This window comes from Plecotus auritus, assembly GCF_963455305.1.
Source record: "Plecotus auritus genome assembly, chromosome: 1".
Taxonomy (NCBI): domain Eukaryota; kingdom Metazoa; phylum Chordata; class Mammalia; order Chiroptera; family Vespertilionidae; genus Plecotus; species Plecotus auritus.
Window position 1 is genome coordinate 116,477,917 of NC_137770.1, and position 26,569 is coordinate 116,504,485.

The 26,569-nt window shown below is 51.0% G+C and overlaps 2 protein-coding genes across 9 annotated transcripts in view; one reads left to right on the forward strand and one right to left on the reverse strand.

Annotated features, from left to right (window-relative positions):
• The window catches only part of EDC3 (enhancer of mRNA decapping 3), a 76,937-nt gene extending 64,042 nt beyond the window's left edge, over positions 1 to 12,895 (forward strand). For all 3 annotated transcript variants that reach the window (XM_080660137.1, XM_080660138.1, XM_080660139.1), the window contains 3 exons: positions 489 to 642; positions 4,508 to 4,725; positions 9,415 to 12,895. In XM_080660137.1, coding sequence (XP_080516263.1) covers positions 489 to 642; positions 4,508 to 4,725; positions 9,415 to 9,749 — 707 coding nt within the window. In that variant the 3' untranslated portion in view covers positions 9,750 to 12,895. The remainder of the gene's footprint in view (positions 1 to 488; positions 643 to 4,507; positions 4,726 to 9,414) is intronic.
• CLK3 (CDC like kinase 3) lies at positions 12,270 to 25,538 on the reverse strand. Of its 6 annotated transcripts, XM_080660150.1 has the most exons (14): positions 25,033 to 25,158; positions 23,228 to 23,366; positions 21,585 to 21,736; positions 20,691 to 20,907; positions 18,774 to 18,870; positions 18,431 to 18,497; positions 16,857 to 16,973; positions 15,973 to 16,139; positions 14,740 to 14,834; positions 14,519 to 14,648; positions 14,194 to 14,276; positions 13,670 to 13,749; positions 13,339 to 13,429; positions 12,270 to 12,738 (listed from the first exon to the last, which is right to left on the reverse strand). In XM_080660150.1, the coding sequence occupies exons 3-14, from the start codon at positions 21,734 to 21,736 to the stop codon at positions 12,562 to 12,564; spliced, it is 1,473 nt and encodes a 490-aa protein (XP_080516276.1). In that variant the 5' UTR covers positions 23,228 to 23,366; positions 25,033 to 25,158; the 3' UTR covers positions 12,270 to 12,561. The 6 variants fall into 6 exon arrangements, with proteins under 6 accessions (XP_080516276.1, XP_080516278.1, XP_080516275.1 ...); XM_080660152.1 differs by lacking the exons at positions 23,228 to 23,366; positions 25,033 to 25,158 and adding an exon at positions 25,321 to 25,538; XM_080660149.1 differs by having other exon boundaries at positions 23,228 to 25,328.
• Between the last annotated feature and the right edge of the window lie 1,031 nt (positions 25,539 to 26,569).

Genomic DNA, 26,569 nt, shown 5'->3' on the forward strand with positions numbered 1-26,569 from the left:
AAGTCATCCTGCCTTGAAATTGAGTAGTGGGACCAGAGGGTCAGGAGGGTTAGGTCATGTTTGTTCCACTTCTGGGGAAGGATAAGGGGTTTGCTTATAAGAAAAACCTCACTGCCAGGACAGCTTTTCTCCCACTTTGGGACAAGCATGTTCTCTTCTAATGTGGTTCATAGGTTGCTATTACGTGCTCTTTGCCAGCCTTTTCTTGGTAGTACCTAATGTATCTTGGTAGTTTTGGTCTTCGTGGTCAAAGCTTCACAAACCCTGCTCTATGGAAACCTGAACAAGCTGTTTCTCTGTTTCCCATCCACTGCCTGAGCCTCTGGGGCTGCATAGCATGTCTCAGTCCCAGGTGAGGCAGATGGGTTGGGGAGGGTCAGTCTAAAAGACCTGGCTTTCACAGAATTCTGGATTGAGTACACGCATTTGTGAACCTGATTTTCTGTAATCACTGCCCCTTTCTCTCCACACCTCCTTTTGAACTGCAGACTCTGGCTTGGTTGTCCCAAGTGTTTCCTATGAGCTACATAAAAAGCTGTTGTCTGTGGCTGAAAAGCATGGGTTGACTCTGGAGCGGAGACTGGAGATGACAGGCGTGTGTGCCAGTCAGATGGCACTGACTCTACTCGGAGGACCCAACAGGTAAATGCCTCTAGATTGGCGGGGGATGAGTGTGGGTTGATGGTGCTCTGCTTGGGCCCCACCACAAAGCCTCAGACAAGAGGCATTCATTAGACAGTTCCTGCTTGTCTAATGGGAATGCCTTTATGAAGTAACTTTCTTGGATGCTGGAGGTTTTTGTTTGCTTCTCTAATCCATCTCTTGTGAGTCCTCATTTTTCTCCCAGCAAGCCACCCTTTGACTCTCTTTCCTGATAAGAGCTGGCTTTGAGACTGCTGCTGACTACCAGAGGCCTGCCTTCTAAGAACCTTCCGAGATCCAGCCTTTGGCACTTGTCATTCAAAGGGGCTGGGGAACAAATCGATCCTGAGTTCCATACCTGAGAACTTCCAAAACCACCCTCACAGTTGGGTGGGAGAGCTGGAGTTTGGTATCTTCGCATCTACCATTTCAGTTTATATGTCAGGAGCAGTGCTTAATTTTATTTGTGGACATTTACTGATACAATGTACCAGCCTTGTGCTAGGACTAGGAATAAAGAAAAGGAGAAAACTCTGCTTCTGCCCTTTAGTAGCCTAATGGGGCCTCCAAAAAGTACGATGCTGTGGTAGAGGAAAAATAAGATTCTCCAGCAAGCCACATTTTTCCTACTCCAGGAAGAAGCCAGTCAACCTTCCTAGAGCAGGGGCATCCAAGCTGAGTCCTGCAGAGGAAGGGCCATTTAACAGGGACAGCAGGAATGGAGAAAAGTAGTCTAGATCTGTGGAGTAGCATGTGCCAAGAGCAGAGAGAATTGAGAGACCATGGAAGGTGATGGGGGCTGTAAGCATTAAGTATGGCTGGAAAACAGGGCTTGGTGCAACTGAGCAGTAGGGAGCTGTTGAAGGGATTTCAGTAGGGTTGTGACATGATTAATCTTGGGTTTTACAAAGATGACTTTGGCTGAGTAGATTAAGTGGAGGCAAGACTGGAGACATTGAGACCAGTTAGCAAACTGTAACAGAAAACTGAGCCAGGGGCTAAATGATGGTGGCCTCAACCAGGGAAGTAGAGATCAGAGAAGGGGAAATAGGAGAAGCGTTTTGTTTTGTTTTTTAAGGATAAAATCAGGGCAGGGCCATTGAATGGATGTTGGAGGTGATGAAAAGTGGAGAGTCTGAGTCACTGAACTTCAAGCTTTCCTACATGGATATCTTGTTGGATGGTGATAACATCCACTGTGATAGGGAATGTGAGAAGAGGAGCAAGTTTGGAGGAGATGGTGGATCTTGTTTTGGATAGGTTTGAGAGGCCTGTGAAATAGCCAAACAGACTATTTGGATCTGTGGTTTAAAAGACAGCCTGAGCAGAAGATGTAGATCTGGAAGTCATCAGCTCATAAATGGTATAGAATAGATGAGGTTCTATAAAGAGAGTATCAAGAAAGGATGGGCCTAGGGTGGAATTCTGGGAAACATCAGCACTAAAGGCATAGTTAGGTGATCAGGAGACTTCCAAAATGGCTGAAAGAAAGCTAGAGAGTTAAGAAAACTAAGAGGATAGTGCTTCAGAACCCAAGAAATAGTGTTTGAAGAATAAAGGAATGGTCAGCTTGGTACTGCTGAGATATCAAGCAAAATTAGAGTTGACAAGTGTCTGCTGGATTTGTCAATAAAGAGCACAGTGGCAACCTTGTGGGAGAGAGGTGTCTAAAGTGAACCAATCTGGATGTGAGGTTTCCCCTTCTTGCTCTTGCACTCACCTTGCCTACAGAGTTGTAGGTTTGTTTATTCCTCCTTGCCCTGGATTTAGGCTTGCTTCTCAACCATGCTGGATTCCTGGCCTCTCCTAGGCCAGGAAAGAGGCAACAGAGACCCTGTTCCTCACCCCCACCTCCACACACACACACACACACACACACACACACACACACCCGTCCCCAAAGAAGGAAATAGTGCAAGCTGCCCTCTGATGGAGTACAAGGCCCTTGGTTCTGGTGACTGCTGCACCTCCCCAAAATTGGCCATGGGGGCAGCTCCTGGAATAAGTTCTTCCTAGGTGTATTTGAGGCCATTAAGTGGCTTCCCAGAAACAGTAGTTATACTCCTCTCAAGCCATCTTCTTGGAGCTGGCTGTCCTTGTGCCTGTATGAACTCTCAGAAGACTGTCCCCTGTCCTTTGCAGCATTTACTGGTTTTCCTTTGAGAAAGATTACCACTTGGTAAGCAGTTTCATGTATGTCAAGGACCATGTACTTTTTGTTGTTGTTAATCCTCATCCAAGGATATTTTTCCATTGATTTTTAGAGAGAGTGGAAGGGGGTGGGGGAAAGACAGAGAAACATTGATGTGAGAGAGACGCAACAATTGGTTGTCTCCTGCACGTACCCAACCATGGCCAGGATGGAGCCCTACAACTGAGGTACGTGCCCTTGACCAAAATTGAACCCGGGACTCTTCAGTCCATGGGCCGATGTTCTATCCACTGAGCCAAACTGGCTAGAGCGACCATGTACTTTTTCACTGTGCTTTCACATAACTTCACCTCATAGGTAAGTAGTAGTCTAGAGTTCTAAGATGAGCCAGCTAAGGCTCAGAGAGCTAGAGCCAAAAGACTTGCCCATGTGACCCTGCTCATACATGGAGCCAGGTGTCCGATATAGATAGATCTGTTTCCAGTGCCTGTGCTCTGCTCCCTACTATTGTGTGTGTTGGTACCATGGTCTGCTTTGAGTCCTCTGATGGGGGATGCCTCTGTGAGAGGGAGAGTCCATTTAGGAAAAAGACATAGGTGAAGTCATATGCCAGAACTATGCAGTGTCTGTCTGAAGGGAGTACTCATATTTCCTTAAGATGCAAATATAGAAGAAATGAATGGTATTCCCCCAAATTTATTTGGAGGGTGGGGATTTCCTCTTTGGTTTGACAACACTGTCATCTTTCTCCCTTTGGGAGACCAGTAAGTAACCGTCACTGCTCCACCCCAAGCAGGGACCTAAGTCTGTTTCTGTATATTTCCCCTATCTTCCTGCCCTGGGGCAGACTGTACTGCCTTTGGGTTGGGCACAGCTCCAGGGCTAATCCTTCTACCTTACCTGTGGCTTCTCTGAGACCTGAGAGGAAACTAAAAGTGATGTCATCAGGAAGTGGGTGTCCAAGTCAATTGCCAGCCTAGGAGGCTGGGAAACCCCTAGCTTGCTGCCTCCTCTATGACCAGTACTATGATAGTGCCAACATCTATGAGCACTTTTTGTGTTGGGCTCTGTTCTCAGAACTGATCCACACAGCATCCTATGAAGTCGGTCCTATTAGTATCTACAAAGTTGCCCTTATTAAAGCTTACTGGCAGCTCAGTAAAGAGAACGTGGACTGGTAACCAATGGAGGATGATTGGATGATTTAGAACTATCCCGTCTGGTGCTTACTGTGAGTTTCTTAGAAGCTGAACCAGAGTAATCCTGGAAAAGGTGAGCCTTGAGCTGGAGCTCAAAGAAAAGATGGGCTTTCTGGGCAGGGAACACAGTTTGAGCAGAATCAAGAAAGAGCTTTACAAGTGCAGGAGAGAATGATAAGACCAGACTTACCTGCAGTGGGGCAGGCATGTTGGGGAAGTAAAGTAAAGAAGGCTTCTGAGGTTAAGCAGAGTTTGGACCTAATAGGTTCACACTGTGAGAACAGTAAATGTTCTTGGTAAGAAAACAGTGTTCTGTGGAACAAGATCTGGATGAACTACCTAGTGAGAAGATCCAGCATATGAAGTGACACTGGGATATGGGACACGCTATAGACCTCTGCAACCTGGGACCATCAGGAACTCTAGAGCAACAGGTGCCGAGGCACTCTCTTGGTTTAGGGTGCAAGGGATTGCCAGGTCTACAATTGAGAATGCGTCTTTACCTCTGTTCCAGGTTGAATCCCAAAAATGTTCACCAGAGGCCTACAGTGGCTTTGCTATGTGGGCCCCATGTGAAGGGGGCTCAGGGTATCAGCTGTGGAAGGCACCTAGCCAACCATGATGTCCAGGTGATCCTCTTCCTGCCCAACTTTGTCAAGATGCTCGAGTCCATCACCAATGAGCTGTCTCTCTTCAGCAAGACCCAAGGCCAACAAGTGTCTAGTCTCAAAGGTGAGCACTTGCACAAGGCTGGGCTGAGGCTGCCTCCCTCCTCAGTAGTTTGATGGTCTGATTGTACTGCCCAGTGGTGACAGGTAGAAAAACACCTTGTGTATAAGGCATGCTCTGCCTGTTGTAAGGAGTCATAGTACAAATGGGAACTACTTTGGTGTTGACTTGCCTACTTCCCATCCCTTCACCCTCCTTGTCCCATACTCAGATAGAGAGCTATTGACCCATTTATTCATTTCACAAATGTTAATGGAACAGGCACTGTTCCTGACACAAGGGATAAAGCAATAGTTTTTGGTTTTGGTTTTTCTTAAATCCATGCTTCCATGGAGCTTAATATTCTGGTTAGGACAGATGAATAAGTAACGTTTTTTGTAGTACTTTGGAAACAAAGCAGAGAAGAGAGTGTTGGAGAGTTGGGTGAGGAGTAGCAGACGTAGATATTTCCACGTCAGGTCATCAAGAGCCTATGGATGGATCACTGTAAGGGTTTGAACTTTTACTAGGGTGAGATATAAAGTTACCGGAGGAATAAGTAGAAGAAAGGTATAATCCAGCTCAGGGTCCACATCAAACTTAACTAAACCACAGAACAACCGTCATTCAGAATCACCTGAAATCTGGCTGAACCGAAGTCCTACAACTAGGGAATTAAAGAAAGGACATTGAGACTGGTAGGAGGGGTGGAGGCATGGAATAATCTAGTCTGACACCCACGTGAGGCAAGTTTTTAACCAGGAGGGATATGTTGGCCACAGAAGCCCTCCCGTGAGGAGCAAGGGGTCCCAGACCCCTCTGCCCAGGATACCAGTACTGGGAAGAGAAGTCTCAATAACTTCAGGCTGTAAAAACCAGCAGGAATTGTGGCTGAGTGACACGGAGGCTACTGGGATCCCAGACAGTTCCTCTTAAAGGGCTGGCGCACAAACTTAGACTCATTCCCTCTTGAGCTCCAGTGCTGGGGCAGCAGCTTGAAAGAATCCAGGGACATACGGAGAGGAACTAAATTGTCTGGCATCACAAGAACTGGGGGTCAGCTTTCTTCCAGATAGAAGTGCTGGCAGAGGCCATTGTTCCTTTGCTGAGACCTACCTCCCCACCACAGTGCCAAGAGGCATCACCATATATGAGTCTCCATCAACCTGGACTGTACTGTTCATCCCACCCTGGTGATTCCCTGTGACCCTGCCCCACCCAATTTGCAGCCCTCACCCAAACTGTTTGCAGTGGCTTTTCCATATGAACAGCTTGTCCTGGCTCAGGCTTCAGACTTTTCTAAAATTTAACAAGCAGCAGCTGGCCTCCGTGTGCCCCATACCTCTCAATCAGTGGCTCCAGGCCTGGCACTAGCAGCAGCCTGCCTTGCTTCACAGCTGGGCCTCGCCTGTGCACTTTCCAGCCCAATACAAAATAGCAGCCATCTGCAGATCTCTGTAGCTGGGTGACCCCAGGCAGAGGCTGACTTTGCACTTCCCTGGAGGCCCTAGAGTCAGTGCACCTGATGGACAGCTTCAGACCATATCAGATTACAACTCTACAAATCCTCAAGGGGCAGACTCAGTGAGCACTAAAGCCCCACTGAAGCAAGTCCTACTCTATAGGGGTGTCTCCTTCACAGCAGCTCTCCCACTGTAGTTGCAGCTGGTCCTCACAGCTGATTGGTCTGGAGGTCAATTCCTCCCAGTGACGCCAATAGCAATCAAAGCTCAACTACAGCACTGCTGGGCTCTACGGGACACCTACTACACAAGGCCACTCTACCAATTCCAGGAGACATAGCAGCTCTACCTAATACATAGAAACAAACATATAGAAGCTGCCAAAATTCGGAGACAAAGAAACATGTTACAAATGAAAGAAATGGAAGCAAACAAACTACTAGATACAGAGTTCAAAACCATGGTTATAAGGTTACTCAAGGATTCTAATGAGATCTTCAGGGGACTCAAAGAGCTTTGGGGAACTTAGTGAGACATTCAAAGATCTTAATGAGAATATCAAAGACAAAAAAAGTCCAGTCAGAAATCAAGAATAATTTACAGGGCTTCAACAGTAGAGGATTTTGAGAATCAAATCAACGATTTGGAATATGAGGAAGCAAAAACACCCAATCAGAAGAGCAAAAAGAAAAAAGAATCCTAAAATATGAAGATAGTGTAAGGAGACCCTGGGACAACTTCAAGTATACCAACATTCGCATTATGGGGGTGCCAGAGAAAAAGAGAGCAAGATATTGAAAACCCATTTAAAGAAATAATGACCGAAAACTTCCCCTACCTGGTAAAAGAAATAGACTTACAAGTCCAGGAAGCTCATAGGGTTCCAAACAAGAGGAACCCAAAGAGGCCCACACTGAGACACATCAGAATTAAAATGCCAAAGGTTAAAGACAATCTTAAAAGCAGCAAGAGAAAAGCAGTCAGTTACCTACAAGAGATCACCCATACAACTGTCAGCTGATTTTTCAACAGAAACTTTGCAGACCAGAAGGGAGTGGCAACAAATACTCAAGGTAATGAATAGCAAGGACATACAACCAAGATTACCCAGCAAAGCCATCATTTAGAATTGAGGGTCACATAAAGAGCTTCACAGACAAGAAAGAGCTAAAGGAGTTCATCATCACCAAAACAGCATTACATGAAATGTTAAAGGATCTTCTTGAAGAAAAAGGGAAAAAAAGGATAAAAAAATACAAACAATAAAATGGCAATAAATATATATCAACAATTGAATCTAAAAATCAGGACAAATGAACAAGGAATCTAATGAACAAAATAAACTAGTGAATAAAATAGAACCAGAGGCATGGAAACATGGAACACACTGATGAATCTCTGAGGAAGGGGAGAGGGGAGGAAGAGATTAACCAAACAACTCATATTGCATACATGCATTACCCATGGACACAGATGATAAATAGGGTGGTGAGGGCCTGGGGTGGGACCGGATTCTGATGGAGGGGGACGATGGGGAGGGAAAGGGGAACATCTGTAATACTCTCAACAATGAAGAGTTTTTTTAAAAAAAATGAGTGACTCCAAGGTCTTTGGCCTAAGTAACTGGAAGGATGGAGGTGCCATCATTGAAACGAAGATTTGAGGGGCGAGATTTTGAGGGGAAGAGCTGAAGCTCAGAGGTGCCGCTGGATAAACAGGTGGAAATTTATATATGTAAATATGAGTCTGTAGTTTAGTGAAGGGATCCACTCTGGAGTTATAAGTGTATATGTGGTATTTAAAGCCATTATGAGTCTGGATAAAGTATCTCCTAGGAAGAGAGAGTAGATAGAGAAGTTGTTAGACTGTTTTCTTTGTTTATAAGCCAGGGAGTCAGAGACCAGCTAAGGAGATAGAGAAGGAGTGATCAGTGAAGGAGAAGGAAAATTAGGTGAGTCTGGTACCTGAAAGACAAGTGAACAGAGGTGGATGTGATGAACCGTGTCAGCAAGATATTCTAGGTTGTCTAAATTAAGAATTGAGAATTGAGCACTGGATTTAGCAGTGTGGAAGAGCAGTTTCAAGTGGAGTAGGGGGGCGGTAAAATTTGATCAGAGTGAGTTTAAGTGGGAGAAGTGGAGAGAACAAATGTGGCCCACAAAAAGGGCTTTGCCAGGGGTCAGATGGCAAGCTGGAGCCAGAGCTTGAGCCAGTTTCTTAACTTTCAGGCCTATGGGCACTCAGACCTATGGTGCCCTATCCTAAGTAAGGAAGCCAAAGGTCTCTGAGAAAAGTCATTACTTTAGGCTGAGAGCTGGGAAGGGGGCTTGGTATGAGTTCCCCTTCTTGTAATCTGTAACATGATGCCATTCCAGGCACTTCTTACTCTTGTTGCCATAAAGCAGTGGTTCTCAACCTTTCTAATGCCGCGACCCTTAATACAGTTCCTCATGTTGTGGTGACCCCCAACCATAAAATTATTTTCGTTGCTACTTCATAACTGTAATTTCGCGACCCACAGGTTGAGAACCGCTAGCAGGGTCACCTAAGACCATTGGAAAACACAGATATTTACATTACGATTTATTAACAGTAGCAAAATTAGTTATGAAGTAGCAACGAAAATAATTTTATGGTTGGGGGTCACCACAACATGAGGAACTGTATTAAAGGGTCGCGGCATTAGAAAGGTTGAGAACCACTGCCCTAAAGGCTTCCTGTCCCAATTGTGCAAGCATGAGGATGCCTTGAGTTTGGTCTGACTTCTGCTATTCTCAGTTTAACCTCTTACCTTGGTCAAGAGTTACATGCTTACTAAAACATCTGTTCTTAGTAGTATACTGTCCCAGAGGCCTGGTTAGAGCAGAGAAGCCTTTTTAAATGCCTAGGAGAAGTGATAGGTTCCCTCCCCATTCTTAAGTTGGGCTGCAAGGAAGACCCATTTCCATGAGACTAGTGAAGAGACCATGAAGTTAGTCAGATTATGCTGTGAAAAGGTCTGAACACCCAGCAGGACAGTGCTTCAGCCTGTGAGTTCCATGAGGACAGTGGCTGACATGCTGTTGGTCTCTAGCATCCATCCCACCAAGCCTTGGAACTCCTGGTACCTCAGGCCTGGCCCAGCCTTGGAAGGCTGGCATATGGAGAAGTAGTGTCTGAACAAGACACTTGAAGGGCCACCTGGATTCTACTCCCAACCTAGGTTCTCTGCTTAGAGGCATTTTCAGATGATATTTTTTTCCACTTGCAGATCTGCCCACTAGTCCCGTGGACCTGGTGATCAACTGTCTGGATTGTCCCGAGAACGCCTTCCTGCGGGATCAGCCCTGGTACAAGGCAGCTGTGGCTTGGGCCAACCAGAACCGGGCACCAGTACTCAGCATAGATCCTCCAGTGCATGAAGTCGAACAGGGCATTGATGCCAAGTGGTCACTGGCTCTGGGCCTGCCTCTCCCACTGGGAGAGCATGCGGGCCGCGTCTATTTGTGCGACATTGGCATTCCCCAGCAGGTATTCCAGGAGGTGGGGATCAACTACCACTCACCCTTTGGCTGCAAGTTTGTAATCCCACTACACTCTGCCTAGAGGGACTCTGGACAAGCTGGACCTGGTAGTCCCCTGCTGCTCCTGACACTGAACTTGACAACGAATGCCTTAAGCGGATGTGAAGCTTCATGGACCTTATTGTTAAATTTTCTCTCTTTTGGTTTGTTTCTTCTGTGAGAGGACAGATCATATATATTTTTTCTTTTGCTAACATGTACTTAAAGCTGACCTGTCACCTGCCCTTCGCCAGGAAAGGCTTTCCCACTGGGTGTGTGAGGCAGGTGGCAGGTTGAGTGTGCAGTGGCTCCAGGCATTTCTACACTCGGTCCCCTGCATGGCCAGGTCGGGCTTTGTTTACAGACCATAGGCAGCTCACAAACTGTGTTTCAGGTTTACAGCCATTGGGCCTGGGAGAACGTCTTGTAGGTCCTGTTTGGGGGCCTGTACTTCCTCTATTTCAGAGCTAGTGGCTTTGTCTCCCCTCTGATCATGTACAGCTGACTGCACTGCAGCTGTCCACTAAAGGACAGAGTTGCACTCACCATTTGTTTTGAGGGCTGTGAAGCCTCCCCTAAACCCCACCACAAGTAGATTTGAAGGCTTTTTACCCTATCTCCTTAGCTGATCAAGTTTTATGCTGGGATTTTCCCCCCAAGGTCCTTCCTCCTTTCTAAACCACTCTGAGGCAAGGAAAGGGGTGGCATCATCACAGGTAATACAAGGTTATGTTACTGTAGAACCAAAATGCCATCTTGCCAGCAGTGCTCCTAATCCTGTACCCTCTCTAGCTGGGGGCTGAGCATCTGCTTAGTCTAAGGCAAGGCCCCTGGTGCTGAGCCAGTAGAGGCTCCCTGGTGCTTCTGTCCTAGGCCACCTCTTTGCCAGCACATACATAGCCCTACAGTTTTCCCCTCTCTGTAGCTATCATCCAAGAGCAGGACACATGCCCCTCCCTTGTTGGAGCCCTTTTTGGTTGTCCAATCTGAATAGGCTTGGGGCCAGCATCTTATCTCAGAGATGCCAAAATGAGGCCAGTTCTGGGTAAGTTAGCTGGTGGAGCTCAGCCATAGAAACACTGTTGCTCAGATCCTAAGGCACTAAGCCCCTACCAAGCATGTCAAACTTGCGACTGACTTAAATGAGGCATGTGGCCTGCCGACCTCGTTTGACATGCTTGTCCTAGACCCGTGGTCGGCAAACTACAGCTCGCGAGCCACATGCAGCTCTTTGGCCCCTTGAGTGTGGCTCTTCCACAAAATACCACGGCCTGGGTGAGTCTATTTTGAAGAAGTGGCGTTAGAAGAAGTTTAAAAAATTTGACTCTCAAAAGAAATTTCAATCGTTGTACTGTTGATATTTGGCTCTGTTGACTAATGAGTTTGGCGACCACTGGACTAGACCTTCACAGGCCTAGGTCCTAGGGGGCTGATAGAACAGGAGCCATGCCCTTGAGTTCCTGGCAGCTGCCCTAGCAAAAGACTTGTGGTTTAAAGCTTTTCTCAGGGCTTCTGCTTTGTGCCTACCCAATCTGGTTAAAGGGGTGAGTGGGAAGGCTCACCAAGGATCACTGACACAGGTAGGCAGGCACTGGTTTCAGGCTGCTTATTACTTTCCTATAGGAGCATAGCCAGGAACAAATGAGGCAGGGCAGAGACGGCTGGTCCCTCTTCCTCCCATCCTTCCTCAAATGTTAAATTGTTTCCAGCAGTGGGAGGACAGACTGTCAGCCCTGTGCTGTGTATCCTCCCTTGGCCTCTGCTCACTCTTAGGACCAAGCAGCTCCCAAGATTAGGCCATAATCTGAGCAGTGCTAGATTACAGGCATTTTAGTGAGCAACCACTAAGCAGTTCTGGCTGCCTATTAATGTGGTTAGGTCCCTTGATTGGGTACAGTAGAAAATGAGCTAGGACAACCCTGGTCCAAAAGAGCTTGCTCTAGTAAAATGCTGTGGCCTGGGGGTAATGGCCTTGAGGGGCCGCTGGGAATTTATGCTCAAGCCTCTTTTTTCTCCCCTGGTGGCACTGTGCCCTTCAGCCTGGGCATTTCCCAGTGGTACTCAAGATAAGCACCATTCCTCTGTCTCTGGCTCTTTTCAGAGGCATCCTGCCCGCAGTGCTGTCCCCAAGGGGCCCCAGTCAGGTAGTCAAGATTCATTCAAACAGCTCTTGGGGGACCAAAAACCAGCACTAAAATAAAGCTGAATGAAACAGTCCTGTGCTCTGCTAAGTTCTACGCTGTAGACTGCAGTGAGATACTGCAAGAGCCCTAGGAGCCCACCTTGTCCCATGCTTGACAGCCTTCATAAGCTATAGTTTTGGGGTACATACAAGCCAGTAAAACTAGATGCCCCCAGGTGAATTACAGTGGGTCTTTCCCCTTAAAGTCCTTGGAGCTGAGGCATATAAAGGCCAGTGGGGAACAGGTACAAGACAGGGTCTGTCAGCAGGCTAAAGGCTTAAATTGTCCTTCTGGGCCCAAAGGAACACCCCAGCTTCTGGTCTTTTCACTGGTTGGTCCTTCTGTGCCTGGCCCAGTTCATACTTAGCTCTCCACAAGCTGAAGTGCTAAGAAAGACTTTATTAATAAGATAGGGAGCCTGGAGACGACGCACTGGTACCAGGGGTTACAAACAGTAAGAAACACTTTATTATAACTTTACAACATATAAATAGCTTGGGTCAAATCTGTGCTTTCTGGCAGCTGGGCATGTCTCTGCCCTTGCAGGCACCTGCCTTCCTTCACATTGCACTGTTCATTGGGTGGCTCTGGCCCTGGGGCCCGGTGGTTAGAGGTTGGAGAAAGAGGGCCAGGCAGCCCAGTTCCATCTCCTCATGTAGTGGCCTGTGCCTGTCATCTGCTGGGGTTGCGGCTGGTGTGGAAGGACCGCTCCTCAGGGGTCAGGCCAGCAAAGAAGGGGTGCAGCAGGGCCTCCGCCAGTGTGATGCGCTGGGCAGGGTCAAACTCTAACATCCTCCTCATCAGGTCAAACAGCTGCACGTGCTCCAGGGAGTCCTGGAGCATGTAACTCTGCTCAGGGACACAAGGTATCTCAGTGTGATGGCAGGGTGTGGGAAGCCTTGCTGCATGGGTTGAGGAGGCAATGATGCCTCCTGGAGGACTGTCTGCCCTCTTGGACAATGAGTGGCTCCTTTCTTTTATGCCTGTTAAAGCATTTTTCTCTGAACTTGTCAGGCTACTGGATGTTTTGCTGGTTTGGTGCCTCTGCCCCCACATGCAGTCCTGACAGGTAGGTAGAAATCACCTCTGTGAAATTTACTGTCCGTGCACCAAATGCAGTTGACAGAGGCTTCCTGTTCATGTCTACTTCCCTCCCCCTCACCTCAGTCCTGCCTAGTTCTTCCCAAAATTGAGAGAAGAGGGGGGCTGGAAGTAGTACGGTCTCTGATACTTGGCTCTTCTGGTGTTCCCCAATTACATTCATAGCCACCCTGTTGGGAAGGGATAGGGCTAAGAACCCCTCGGGAGCAGTTTGAAAGAAGCCCCATTACCAGCACCCAGCAGCCTCCCATAGAACTAGGTAAAGGGCAGCCTTTAGCTGCCTGGCCTGTCTCTCTGCTATATGTATGCCCAGTGCCTTAGTTGAGCTGGGGGAAGCCAGAAACTGACCTTCAGAGGTTTGCAGTTCTCCTTCACATACCGGCCATCAGAGCTGTTCTCATCCCAAACCAGGCCGCCTTTGTAGAAATATTTCTGCTTCCTGAAAATGAAGGGACGGAGGAGATCATTTGTGGGTGGGGGTAGGGAAGACAGCAAGAGCCTGGGGAATGGCAGCAAAGCCTAGACTGACCCAGCAGGGCAGCAGGTTTGTCAGGTCACTCAGAGGGGCATACAGGGAAAGCTATGAGCCTGGATGAGCCACAGCATCTTCTGCAAAGGCTGCAGTAGCTTGTTGACTCACAAGCAAGTTGGGAAAGGTCTATGGGCCAGGGCTCCTTACCTAGTTCGGTGGATCATGTGTGATGGGATGGGCCCTAGGATCTTCTCCATCATCACCAAATGCTCTCGGTTTTCGTGGGTCTATGGAAGGTCAGGGATAGAGCAAGCAGGGTTCAGTACAAGCCTCAGCCCCTCAGGGAGGATAAGAGACAAAAAAAGTGCCTTCCCAGTTTCTGTGACCTTGTGGCAGCCTGCTACCCTTTGCCAAGTATAAGGCCATGTTTCTCACTCTCTCCCAAGAATGCAAACTGCCCCAGCCCACCTCCATACCCTCACTTATGCTGTGCATGCCTCATGCCTCGAATATTCACTCTTTGAGCCCCAACCCTTCACCCTTGATGGCTGAGCTTAAGACTCCTTGAGTGCTTCAGTTATCCTAACCTCTTCCTTTCTCTGAGAATCTACCACTCTCAATTTCACAATATGCTGAGTGATGGGTCTTGGATGGTTTTCCCACACCAGGCCCCTGTGGCCTGCCAGAGTATGAGCACCCAGGGTAGCAGGGCAGTGTGGGAGAGGCCTTACCTGGAAGAGTGTGAAGCCCCGGTAGTACTCAAAGAGAATGCAGCCAATGCTCCAGACGTCACAGGGCTGTGCCCAGCCCAACTCTGAAAGCCAAAATGGAGAGGCTATGAGGCTCTGTGCTCTCATCCTAGAGGTCACAAGGCAGCAGCCACACTGGACTCTTGCCCAAACCCCAGTACAGGTCCCTTTCTCTGCCAGGCCAAGTTAACAACCAGTGACTGGCAAGCAGTCACAGTGGGTGGCAGGCAGGCACACCACTGCCTCTGTTCATTCCCTCCCAGCAATAGCCCACTTTACCTGGGTTGGGGGCTATACAGCCACTCACCAAGGATCACCTCAGGTGGGCGGTAATGACGAGTGGCCACAATGGTGGTGTGATGCTCATGGTCAAAGGTAGCACTGCCGAAGTCAGCAACTCGGATGCTGGTGTTCTTCACTGACTTCTCCTCACAGCTCTGAGAGGCAAGGAAGGAGAGCCAGGTCAGAACTCCGTCCCAATGGGTAACCTCGCTCTGGAGTGGGGCCTCACCCTCTTCCCATCAATACCTTGTGCTCATTGTAGAGTGTTTCAAACTCGGAATTCACAAACAGGATGTTCTCTGGCTTCAAGTCTGTGTGGGTCAGTTGGTTCTCATGTAGAACTGGAGAGGCAGGAGAGAGGGGGAAGTGGGCTCTGAGAACCTGGGCTTCTCTGGCTCCTGCCAGCTCTAGGCCAGATCCATCCTCCAAAGCCAGTCTGCCAGAGACCCTCACAGTGGGCTGAAGAAACAGACACAGCTCTGCCTTTACACTGGCTTCCCTCTCAAAGATTCTCTGTGCTTAGGGCCTTGGAGGGTTCAAATGCTTGAGAAGACGCCGGAGGGGGGGGGGGCGGGGGAAGGACGGGGCCTTTCAATTCAAAACACCTCCCTCCACCTCTCCCTGCAGGGGCCAGGCCTCCTCAGCCTGGTCTCTCACCAAAGCTACAGCATCAGCCTTAGGGTGGTTCCATCTCCCCAGCACTAGCTACATCATTTGCGGGGGCTGTTGAGTGAAAATGCAGGTCCCCTTATTAATAAATTGTCAAGCTGGTGGCAACAGAGTATTAAACCAAATACAGTAACATCCATGAAGCCAGCCTTGCCTCTTCTCATCCCTAGCCCTAAGCAGGGAATCTTCCTTTTTCCTCCAATCCCTATCCCAGCATTTTCAGACTCCGGCTCCCACCTGGCACTCAAGACCCTCACAGCAGTGTGGCCCATCTCTCCCCAACATGGGCCCTTTTCTAGATCCAGGCCATCACTGAGTTACTTGCCTTGCTTAGAGTGCTCTTCACCATCCCCTCCATCTACACAGTCCCTGCTCTAGGTCTATCTCCTGTCCTGCTCCAACCATCACAAATTCTGCAAGGCTGGGTGCGGTCAACCAAGTAGGCAGATGGGAAGTAGTAGTTAGTGTCCGTGTAGGCAGGAGCTGTGGGTGGATCTCCCAGGTCACTTGGACCTTTTCATCCTTTGCAGGAAGGTGGGAACAGGATTGATAGCTAGGAAAAGTCTAGAGCAGCTCGCTCTTTCTTCCTGAGTGCTTGTGGGCAGAGGCTGGCTCAAAAGGCCCCTAGAGGAGACTAGCCTCTCCATCGGCACAGATTCATACCTAAATGCCTTTCAGTCAAAGGGGCCCTGATATGTCCCAGGCTCAGCAGAATGGTTAGCAGTGTGCCAGAGTGAATGGGGAAGAGCCAGGTGACTTTCCCGCCAGGTATGTAGCCTCCCCATGCTCCATTTGAGTGTGGACACTTACATCTAAGGGCGTGGCAGAGCTGGTAGGCCATGTGCCGGACATGTGGTAAGGGGTAAGGCTGGAAATTATTCTCCTTCAGGAACTCAAAGGTGTTCTTGCCCAGGAGTTCAAAGGCGATGCACATGTGACCGTGGAAGTTAAACCAGTCAGACATCAAGACGCACAAGCTAGGGGAGAAAGATGGATGGGGCTTAGGCTGTGCTGAGGGGGCTGGCTGCCCCACCCCTTCCCTCAGATGAAGCCAGTCCCCACTCCCTCCCAGGCTACTGGGTCACACACCACAATGCAGATACACGTAAAGAGGATCAGTTAACAGCAACAGTACATCTCCCACCAGTCATCACCCAGATCAGCTCTGAGAAAGAACTAAACTTAATGCTATGGGAGGGGTGGGCTAGAGGGGCATTTTGATTTGAGGTATAAGATATTGGGCATAATCCCTGCATCTCCAAGATAGAATGATGCCATGATACTCCACAGAACTAGCAGTGCCTTTTTCAACTATCTCAATGGAAATTCCTGAGTCCGCAGGGCTCAGCATCCGTATGCCAAAGGTGGCTCTCCTTTGGGTGTCTGATTATGTGAGCCTCAGCTTCCAGTTTACATCTTGTCTAATGCCCATCACACTCAGTATGGCCCACAAACGCAGGGCTGGGAGGCCTGCTACAAAACTCAGAGCTGGTTGTGGTAAAACCTGAGCTGGAATCCAAAGGCTCCTTCCAACAAGAATCACTTACCCAACTACCCTAGTTCTGAGTACACAGAGAAGGCATGATGCCAAGTGAGAGGATACTACTGCTCAGCCCCAGAAGGGTCCAGGGAATTAGGGTTAGAGAGGATGCTGTCCCCAGTGAAAGCTTTCATCACTCCTTGCTGACACTCACAACTTGTTCTCTTTGTCCTTTTCCTTGATTTTTTTGAGAACATTGATTTCTAGTCGGGCAGCCTCCCGGTACTTGCCCACGTTGCGAATGATCTTCAGGGCAACTTGAGACTTCCCTCTGGCACCGGGGAAGGAAGCAGAGGTTCTCGTGAAAAACTGCCCAGCTCTTCCCTCACCTTCCACCCAAACCCAGCAACTCTTGGCAGACACCACCCAGGACTCAAGGGACAGGGCCTACCCTGAGAACAGATACTTGACGCCCAGCCTGTCCCATGCAACCTCAGACCTCTACTCTCCGAACAGCAAGCTCCTCTAGCACCTTAGGCTCTTATGGTCTCAGCTACCTCCCAGCTCCCCAGGAAAGAGTGGGCCGAGGTGTAGAGGCCTCTCCCACTGACCAACACCAGCCCCAGAGCTCACTCAGTAATAACCCAACCTGTAGGCAAGTTAGCCCCGATCCCTGTCAGGCTGTCTCCTGACCTTCCTAATCACGTCTGCAAAAATGGACAAATGGTTCCCCCTGGGATGGGGGTTCCAGGATGAAGTGAAGGTGTGACAAGAGGTAAGGGTGCCCAGAGTAGGGGCCTCTCACTAGCAGGCCAAGGGCTGTTCCCTTTACCACATTCCCTCCAGTCCCACCTGCCTGCCTACCAGCCACAGCATTTATCAGAGATCATTGAGTGTCCAGTGAGGATTTTAACAATTCCTGTTCTGCATCCCCCCAGCCCCACCCCTACCCCCAGAGGTGACTTGTAGGATGACCTACTGAGGCTGGAACAGCCAGAATTTAGATGCTGGGTTGGGAATGAACAAGCAGCTCTGTCCTGCAAGGGTGTAGCCTCTGAGACCTCTGGGAGGCTTACCTTGGTGCCCTAGGAAAAGCTCACAGGCCCCAGGGAAGAGGATTCTTCTAGAGCAAGGGTGGGAAACCATTTTTCTGCCAAGGGCCATTTGGATATTTATAACATCACTGGCAGGCCACACAAGATTGTCAACTTAAACTTTAGCCTGCTATATTTGGTCGAACATTTAATTAACTTACCCCTAATGTCTTGGGAGGGCCAGACCAATGATTTCACGGGCCTCATACAGCCCGAGGGTCAGATATTCCCCACCCTGCTTTTCTCTCCCAAGAGAAAATCTCATTTTCTCAGATTTTCACGACAGGAAAGGACCTCATAGGAATGGCTACCAGCCTCCTCCTAGAACAGGATCCCCTGATGGCATTCCAACCTTCAACACAGGGAGGCTGCCTGTGGAAGCCTGATCAGGGTTGAAAGGCCCTTTTCCTGAGCTGAATTCTACCTCTTCACAACCCCAATGGCTGATTCCCTTTGAATCCTTTGAAGGACCCTGAGCCCTGTCCTGCCCCATAATGACTCCAGAAGTTAATTTTCCCTCTAGCTACTCAGAGTGGCATAGCCCAGAGAGCTTAGCTGCCACCATGTGTCACATCTCTCAGATCTGCCAGTTCTCTCTCTGGTCACAGTATAGTTTACATGACCCTATGCTCACTAATCCCTACCCTAACCTCTTGGGTCCAAGGTGTTTAAGCATTTTGCAGCCACAGCTCACCTGGCATGGTCCAAGCACTCCACCACCTTGCCAAAGGTGCCTTCACCCAGGTTCCCCACAATCTCATCTAGGAGAGAAAAGAAGCGGGGCGTGAGGGACTGGAGGGCAGAGGGTCGGCAGCTCCTGCAAGTTCACAGCATTCAAATTCTCAAAAACAAAAAAGGTTTCTCTCTCACTGCTACACTCTTAAAAACAGAAGTTGCTAGTGTTTGTGTCATTCAGGCAATTACTGGTGGCCCCACTAAGGCACCACGCGCACTAGAGGCCCCTCCGGGCAGGAGAGGTCTGGTCTAACAAGGGGGTAGAAAGTAGAGAGGTAAAGTTTTACGAAAGGTGGCTGTACATCGCTCTTGGAGCCAATCGCCGATCCGGCACACCAGGTGGCCCTCCTTGTCATCTTCCACACTCCGGCTGCTGCGCTTACTGCTCTGTTGGCTTCTCTGCATGCACCGCCCCCCGAAACGCCATCCGACCAATCGCATGGTAGGCGGTTCCGATTGACAGATTGAGGTGTCAGTCAAAGGCAGAGGTGGAGACGGTGAGGAGCCGGTGGGTTGGTTGGTTGGATTTTCCAGATCCCAGCATTTCATAAGGCACACAGCATATATAACGATAGGGATATTGCAAGGGACACGTCAAGACACAAACTGACTTCAAAAACAGAAAAGTAAAAACAGCTACAGGTATGTAAAGACAACTTGGACGCTCAGAAAGACAACCAGCCTCTGCTGCTGAGGGGCCAGGCCATGCGGAGAGCCACAGCCTTGACACCCTTCTCTATTAAGTGTTCCCCTCCCAGACCCTCCCAGTATGCTTCGGCCAGGGTGAAGATGCAGTGAAAACGGCGCAAGAATGTGGCTGTCCCAAGCCTTGGTCCATCATCCAGAATGTCAGAGGCCACGCTGGCTTCAGCTGCAGAATGCCTAGCCTGTCTTAGCCTGACTCTTGTCTTGCCCACAGCCCTGCACATACTCGACGGCTGCCACTCAGAGCCAAGCTACTACAGGCCTCCAGACAGCATCCATGGTCAGACTTATCATCACCAGAAACGGCCTTCATCAGCCACCTTTTTGCCACCAACCTCAAACAGGGAAGGAGCCAGGGATTCTCTTGGCTGGCCAACCTCCAGGCCTCCTACCATGATGGCCCACACAGGCCCCAAGCCAGCTCCTGCCATAGGCCAGGCGCATCCTGAGCCTCATGACAATAGAGGCCACCAAAAGAGACACAGAGCCAGAGACCTGCACTGCCCTCCTGTGGCAGTGTGTGGCAGTGTGCAGAGAGGCCACCAAGCCATGATGGGTGCACACAAGTCAACCTGCAAACCATGGCCACTCAAAGTAGTCACTGGAGAGCTCAGCAGAGAAGATGCCTGGCCCCTCCATTGGTTCCACCACTACTCCTAAGGGGCCTCATGGCTGGCAAAAGGGAGGGAGGGAGGGAGGAAGGAGGGGGAGAAGACAGCACATAACCTCGGAGACACACAACAGGCTTTCCTTCCCAGAGGTGTGACTACAGTGTGGGCTCCAGGTCTCAGCAGAGATCTATACAACCTTGCACACTAGAAACACCACCAGGCCCTGTTCCTGGCAACTGGACAAGGCCTAGGGCTGTAGGCCTTTCTGTCATTTCTTTTTACATGTCCCATCCCACAGGCAGCTCATCCCTCATCTTGACTGCCTCTTATGCGAAGAGGCTAAGCTGAAGAAGGCCTGGCTGGAGGTCAGAAGGGAAGCTCCCAGACTGAGATGATAAGAAGACCCTCCCCTACCCGTAGGCACTCCAGCCTTCCGGGCCTTTGGGGAGGGGCATGGAAGTGAGACTGCAGATGTGGGTACAATCCACACCAGTCAGAGCACTGAGCTATGTGTGGAGGCAATCTCTCAGTGGAAAGGACCAGGCCATACAGCTCCAGACCACACACCAGCAATCCTGTTAGGGTCCCTAAGAGGTATCCCTGGCCACTTGCACCCAAGCAGCCTGAACCTGGGGCAATGTGGAGACAAGACAGGCCAGGAGCCTGCCAGCGCCGCAACCAGAGCCCCTACAGCTGACACTGCCAATGGGCCAGAAGATAGAGAAGCCAGGCCCTTTGCTCAGCCCTGTACCTAAACCAGACGACACACACAAACACACGCACGCACACACACCAAATGCACGTGTGCAGGGCTAGCAGTACTCACCCAGACCAGCCAACCTGAGAAAAGGCTACGAACAGAGGCCTTAAAGCCCCAGCAAGCACACTCTGGCCACCACTCACCGAGGAGGCACTGCTACAAGACCTGGTGCGGCGTTTGTGGCAATGGTGGGCATGTTTGCGAGTCCGGTACGGCTCTCTATCCCGGGACCGTCGACGATGATGGGAACGTGAAGATCCATAGTAGTCCTCTCCAAAAGATGGGCTCCGCTCTTCACATCGGTATGTGTCGCTATCACGGCGCTCCCGGTACCGCCTCTGGTAGGGTAAGCGGTCATGGCTGCCAAGAGGGTCATGGGAACATTGGTCAGATAGGGCCCTTCCTCCCACCAGCCAGGTTCCTGCTATAAGGTAAGAGGTATGTGGTGAGACCTCTGCAAAAGATTCGTAAGAGTAGCCTGCTAGAGCAGAGATAGTGAGACTGAGGGAAGTGGGGGAGGGGAGGTATATGTATATGAAGTCCAACCTCCAGAACCTCAGCTACTGATGGCATCCCTTCAGTGGCACAGGAGGCAGAGCGCTGGGGAGTGATCCTAGTGGAGGGCCTCCAAGGGTTCCAATGCCTCGAACTCCCTGTGGCCTACTGAGGCTATAATTTTGGTCTGGGGTTGAGACAGGACTAGGGGCCAACCTCTAGAAAGAACTAAAGTTGTTTCTAATCCCCATTGAGGAAGGCTCAGAGGTTAGCAGGGGAAATGCTGGCCTAGCCTAGAAAATGGAGTGTGTGCCGAGAAAAGAAGACTCAAGGACAGAGAAAGAAGGGGCAGCAAGAATGGGAGCAAACACTGAGGCCAGGGAATGCTGCTGAAATCAGGGGAGGAATCCAAAGAGGACAGGGCAGTGATCTAGGTAGAGGCAGCAGTCACTTGAAGGAGCCCAGGGCTGCCACAGGCCTCCACTGTCTCCCAGGCCCAGATGAGGGAAGGAGCCCTTCATTTTGACCCAGTTCCCTCTCACCTTCTGGACCGAGATCTCCGGGGTGGAGGCTCCCTTCGAGATGGGTATCGCAGTCTCCCTTCGTGCTCCCGACTGTAAGACCTCCTTCTCTTCCATCGGTAGCTCAGGTATGGGTCTGGCTCAGGGGAGCGGTATCGCTTACAGTGATGCATCTAGGCCACAAGAAATAGACAGATCTGCTAAACATGCAGCCAGCCACCTGGTTGCCTGAGCAGCCTAGGCACTCCTAAAGAAGAGGTCCATTGTTCCATTTCAGGCAGCCCCTCCAGGGGTTTATGAAGTGAAAAAGAACTCTGAGGTCACAGTGGTCAAAGAGCAGACAATAGGTAACACCCTTCTCTGCCAATGAACAAACAAAAAGCTGCCTCCCCAGCACAGCAGCATTGATTGGCCTGATGGCCTGAGCACTTGGGGAACCAGGTGAGCCAGGATAGGTGCTGAGATGGAACACAGGGAGGGGCTGGTAAGCACCATCACAGGAGATGGGGAGAAAGGGAAGCCTCCTATGCTCAATTCCCCCTTGCCTGCCTGTGGGGTCCTATGAAGCACCTGCTCTGTCAAGCCAGAGTCAGATGGCTGTTGGCAGGGTGCCAACACAAAGGAGCCAAGGGTGAAAGTGCTCAAGTTGAACAGCCCAGTTGCCTTTGGAGGCCCTGAACTGGACCCCACTCAAAGAAGCAAGGACCACAAGTTGTATGAGGAGCTACAGTCAGAAACAAGAAGACCAGCTCTTGGAGAAAAAGGTGTACAAGAGTCTCACAAACATTCCCTAGCCCACCTGAGGGTCTGGCCCAGCAGATATAGTGGTCTGGCCAGCCCTTGCTGTTCCATACTCGGGGTCAGCACCAGTAAAGATGCTAGGACAGAGCACCCAAGTGTTTTGCCCGACACCCATTCAGCACCATCCAGACACCTTCAGTGCCATACTGGGCAGTGCTTCACCTCTAGTCAACAGTACTGTCCCCTCTTCTAGATCTTCTGCTCTAGAACTTTTCTCCTGTGCCCATCTCAGGCTGATGTGCTCAGAGAGGCATGCCAAAAGGGCCCACGTCACTATCCTTGCTCAGCAAGGACCAATATCCGTTACAGGAAATTGCCAGGCTGTATCAGCCACCAGCTGAGAAAGATAGTTATGTGAGGCCAGCTCCTTGTTCCACCCACCCCAAAAACCCTGACATTGCTTGCCTCCATGGGAAGGCTGGGCCAGAGACCATGGCCACCCTTACTCCCAACCCTTCACTTGGACATAGCCAACCTCCAATGGTGGTCAGTCTTGGGTTTGCCTGACCAAGCACATTTTGGACAAACTCACTGAGACTGCCCCATCTCATGAGAAGTCTGTCAGGAAAAGAGCAAAATGGAATGCACAGCGCAGTGAGGCATATCTGACAAAACTCCTGGGAGCTTCTCTGTGATCCTAAGAAAGTCTCTGCCCTCATGAGCAGGTTTCTTCCCCTGTCTACCTGGAAGTCCAGGTCCCAGCAATCCTTGGAGGTAAATACTATGTAAAATTACCCACAGCTCCTCAAGTACTTAGAATGTTGTTCTGTTTTGATGATCAGCTGACTAATGTTTCACTGTTTTCCTGCAATTACCCTGGGTCAGGTGCCCAAGCTATGAAATGAAGGTGGTAGATATCTCACATGTCCCTAAGTGACACAGATGCTCCTCCAGTGGCAAGGATGCCCTGCCCATCCTCACTGGGCAGACAAAGCACCAGAGCTGAAGGACACGGTCTAGTCCACACCAGGTCAAAGACTCCCTCCTGGGACCTAGAAGATTCTTAAGTCAACACATGTTCATGTTAGAGGAAAGAGCACAGCTTCAGTGTCAGATAGATGTCAATGTGAATCTTGGCAATGCCACTTTTAGATGTGTGCCTTTAATGCAATTTATTAAACTACTGACCTTCCACTTCCTCTGGCAGCTAGGGTAATCTCTTACAGGGTTCTGTGAGGATTACAGTATGTCATCCCTTTACTAAGATGCCTATCTTTTTAGGTCAAATGCCTAACCCAAGTCTGTGCCCACAAGAGGTACTGAAGGCAGTTCATTAATGTTAAAAAGGTTCCAGGTAGCCCAGCTGGCATGGTTCAGTGGTTGAGCTTCAACCTACCAGGTCAGAGTTCAATTCCCCATCAGGGCACATGCATGGGTTGCCCGCTGAATCCCCAGTGGGGGGTTGGGGGAGGGGCATGCAGGAGGCAGCCGATCAATGATTCTCTCTCATCACTAATGTTTCTCTCTCTCTCTCTCTCTCTCTCTCTCTCTCTCTCCTTCTTCCTTCCTCTCTGAAATAAAATATATTTAAAAAAAGATTCCAGGTAACACCTAAGTCTGTGTTAAATGCCTTAAGGGCATTTTTAAGGTATCTTCCAAGGGACCATGGTGGGGAGAGCTCTGGGTAGAAAACCCTACAGTGCTGGCCTCCTGACCAAGCCACTCTAGCTCTTGGTTACCATTTACTATACCTGGAAAATACAGATAACATCTCCCAGCCAACTTGGCAAAAGAGATGACAAGCTATAAAGTACTTCACACAAGGCAATCACAGGGGAAACAACCTCTCCTTCAATACATTCTAGGCAGGTAAGTACTAGGTCTATCTAGTGCCCCTCATTATATTCCCAGCCAGGGCTCTAGGGCCCATTTCTCTTCAATTATCACTCTCTGAAACACCAGCAAACAGGTTATTTAAAGAAGCTAAGGGCCACCATCATACTCAAGAAGACTCTGCTCTACACAATGAAGGAAACCAGGCGGAGCGTGCCAGCTTTTCTCTGAGCACAGACCTAGTAGGCTTCTCATTTGCTCTTCCTGGCCAGTGAACTGGGCTGACAAGAGCAGCCAGCCAGGTCAGTGGCTGCCCTCCGGATCCCAGCCACCCCAGTGCCCCATGGTTATTTTTGGCTGACGCTGCTCCACCACTGCAATTTCAAACCTGCCACCTTGCAAGCCGCCACCACCGAGTGAACACTCCTTTTCAAGGGCATGGAGGAGGGAAGCTGGAAGGCCGCCAACTCCACCACGTCAAGGGGCCTGGCTCAGGCAATTCCCACCCCAGCTCCACACCAGAGTACCCGCACCCGGAACTACAGCACAGACTCCCGGACGGGAGCAGCCCGGGCACTAGTACTGTCAGCTGGGCCCCTAGCCCCTCCCCCGGGATGGAGCGGCTCCATCAACACAATAAAACACGCGGGAGCCTGTGGCCCTCGCTCGCGGCCATTCCTGCCGCCCCGGGTCCCAGAGATCTCAAAGCTTCGTCCCCCGTAACCGCCGCCCACGGCGGCGAGGCAAAGACCGGGGTGGGGCGGGCGGAGGAACGTCAGCCTGGGTCGGAATCAAACTCCACGCCGCGAGGGGAGGAGAGTGCGGACCAAGCCTACAGCCAGGATTAGGGGAGGGACCTGAAAGCCCCTCCAGGTGAGTGTAGGTAGCACCCGACCCCATTCCGAAGACAGTTGCAGGGCCGAAACGGAATCTCTTCAGGGGCCTGAGAGGCCGCTCAGGCTCGGACTCCGACACCGCGGAATGGAGAGGTCGGGGTCTACGGTGACCGCCCCCTGGGGGAAAAGCGGCGGGTCAGGGGTGAGAGGTCGGGGACCCGGGGCGTCAGGACCCGGGGCCTGCTGTGGCCAAGGAGAAGAAGGAGCAGGCCGACACCAGCTCAGGAACCCAGCGACCCGCATCCGGCGAGCCCATTAGGTCGCGATGGGTCTGGGACCACACTTACCGTCTCCCGGGCTCCGGCGGCGACTAGGCCCCACTTCCCGCTCCCAGCGCCTCTTCCGCTTCCGGCCTCAGCCTCCGCCCGCGGCGGCCCCGCCCCTCGCGTGACGCAGCTGTCGCCAGCCCTAGGTCGCTGGCCTGGCTGCTCTACCTCCCGACTCGAAGGCTCTGGAGGACCCGCCTTCTCCGCCCAGGTCCGTGCCGAGTCAATAGAGACTGGTTCCGGGAAAGCCTAAGGCATCCCCGGCCCGCCCCCTGCCGTGTCGCGACGCACGTAGGCTTCCAAGACGCGGAGGGAGCCGTCCCTGGCCAGCGGGCGCTCGGAGCCGAAAGATGGAGCCACGACTTGGCCCCAGGGCTCAACCCGCTCGGCCGCCCCGACCCCGACGGCACACGCCCACCTCGCGCGCAGGAAGGCATTGTTACGCCGTCGCCTCCGTGAGACCTGGCGAGCCCCGAGGCTTGGGAAGGCAGTCGTAACTCCCGCTTACATGAAGGAAGAAACGAGACCACATTCTCTTTGGGAGGTGGGGGCAGTGGCAGCAAGCCCAGGGTCCGTAGGCCCGCGGAGCAGTGTATGGGGCCGCCGGCGAAGGAGGCTCTCCCGGGAGCAGCGCATCAGGTTCGAGCCTTGTTTCTCAGGCATAGACCCCGCGCCCCGCCGCAGTCAGGCCTCACTGGCCATTTCTCTTCCGAGTCACTCGACGACCCCGGGAGCAACAAAACCCTCCCATCCACTGTCCCGCGCTTGGTCGGGGCAGGATAACTAGGCCCTGTTTCCCAGAATAGAAAACCCTAGGTCGAGCCCTTTGGGAGACCTCGCGGTTTGTGAGCGTGCACTCCCCACAGCTTCCACAGGCGCTGTTCAGCCGAGCGATCCGGAGGGTCTCCTAATTGCTCCCACGCCAGGCCAGGGCGACGGCGGGAGGAGCAAAGCACCCCTCCAGGCCCGCCCCTCCTTAGTGAGGGCTGGGCGCGTCCCGGCGCCAAGTGTTTCCCCAGACCCGCAGGCGCGGTCCGAGCGGAGCCATCCCCTACCGAGGTGCGGAGGTCCCTCAAGTCCTAGGTCTCTGGCTCCCCCTTAAACAGCCCTGACGGCGTGGTTTGAGGAGCTGCCCAATTCTCAGCTAGCTCCACCATTTCCAGCCGAAGCTAAGTAAAAACGGGATGCGTTAAAAGGCATCCTCAAGCCGAAACCGGTTTGGCTCAGTGGATAGAGCGTCGGCCTGCGGACTGAGGGGTCCCGGGTTCGA

Bases quoted from the DNA above. Each gene is read 5' to 3' on its own strand.
- CLK3 (XM_080660152.1), bottom strand. From the start codon at position 21,736: ATGCATCACTGTAAGCGATACCGCTCCCCTGAGCCAGACCCATACCTG. The intron at 14,277-14,518 runs GTGAGTGGCTGT...TTTGGCTTTCAG, and splicing joins CCCACCTGAGGTGATCCTTG to AGTTGGGCTGGGCACAGCCC. The intron at 12,739-13,338 runs GTCAGTTTCTGG...GTCCCTGAGCAG, and splicing joins AGAACTGCAAACCTCTGAAG to AGTTACATGCTCCAGGACTC.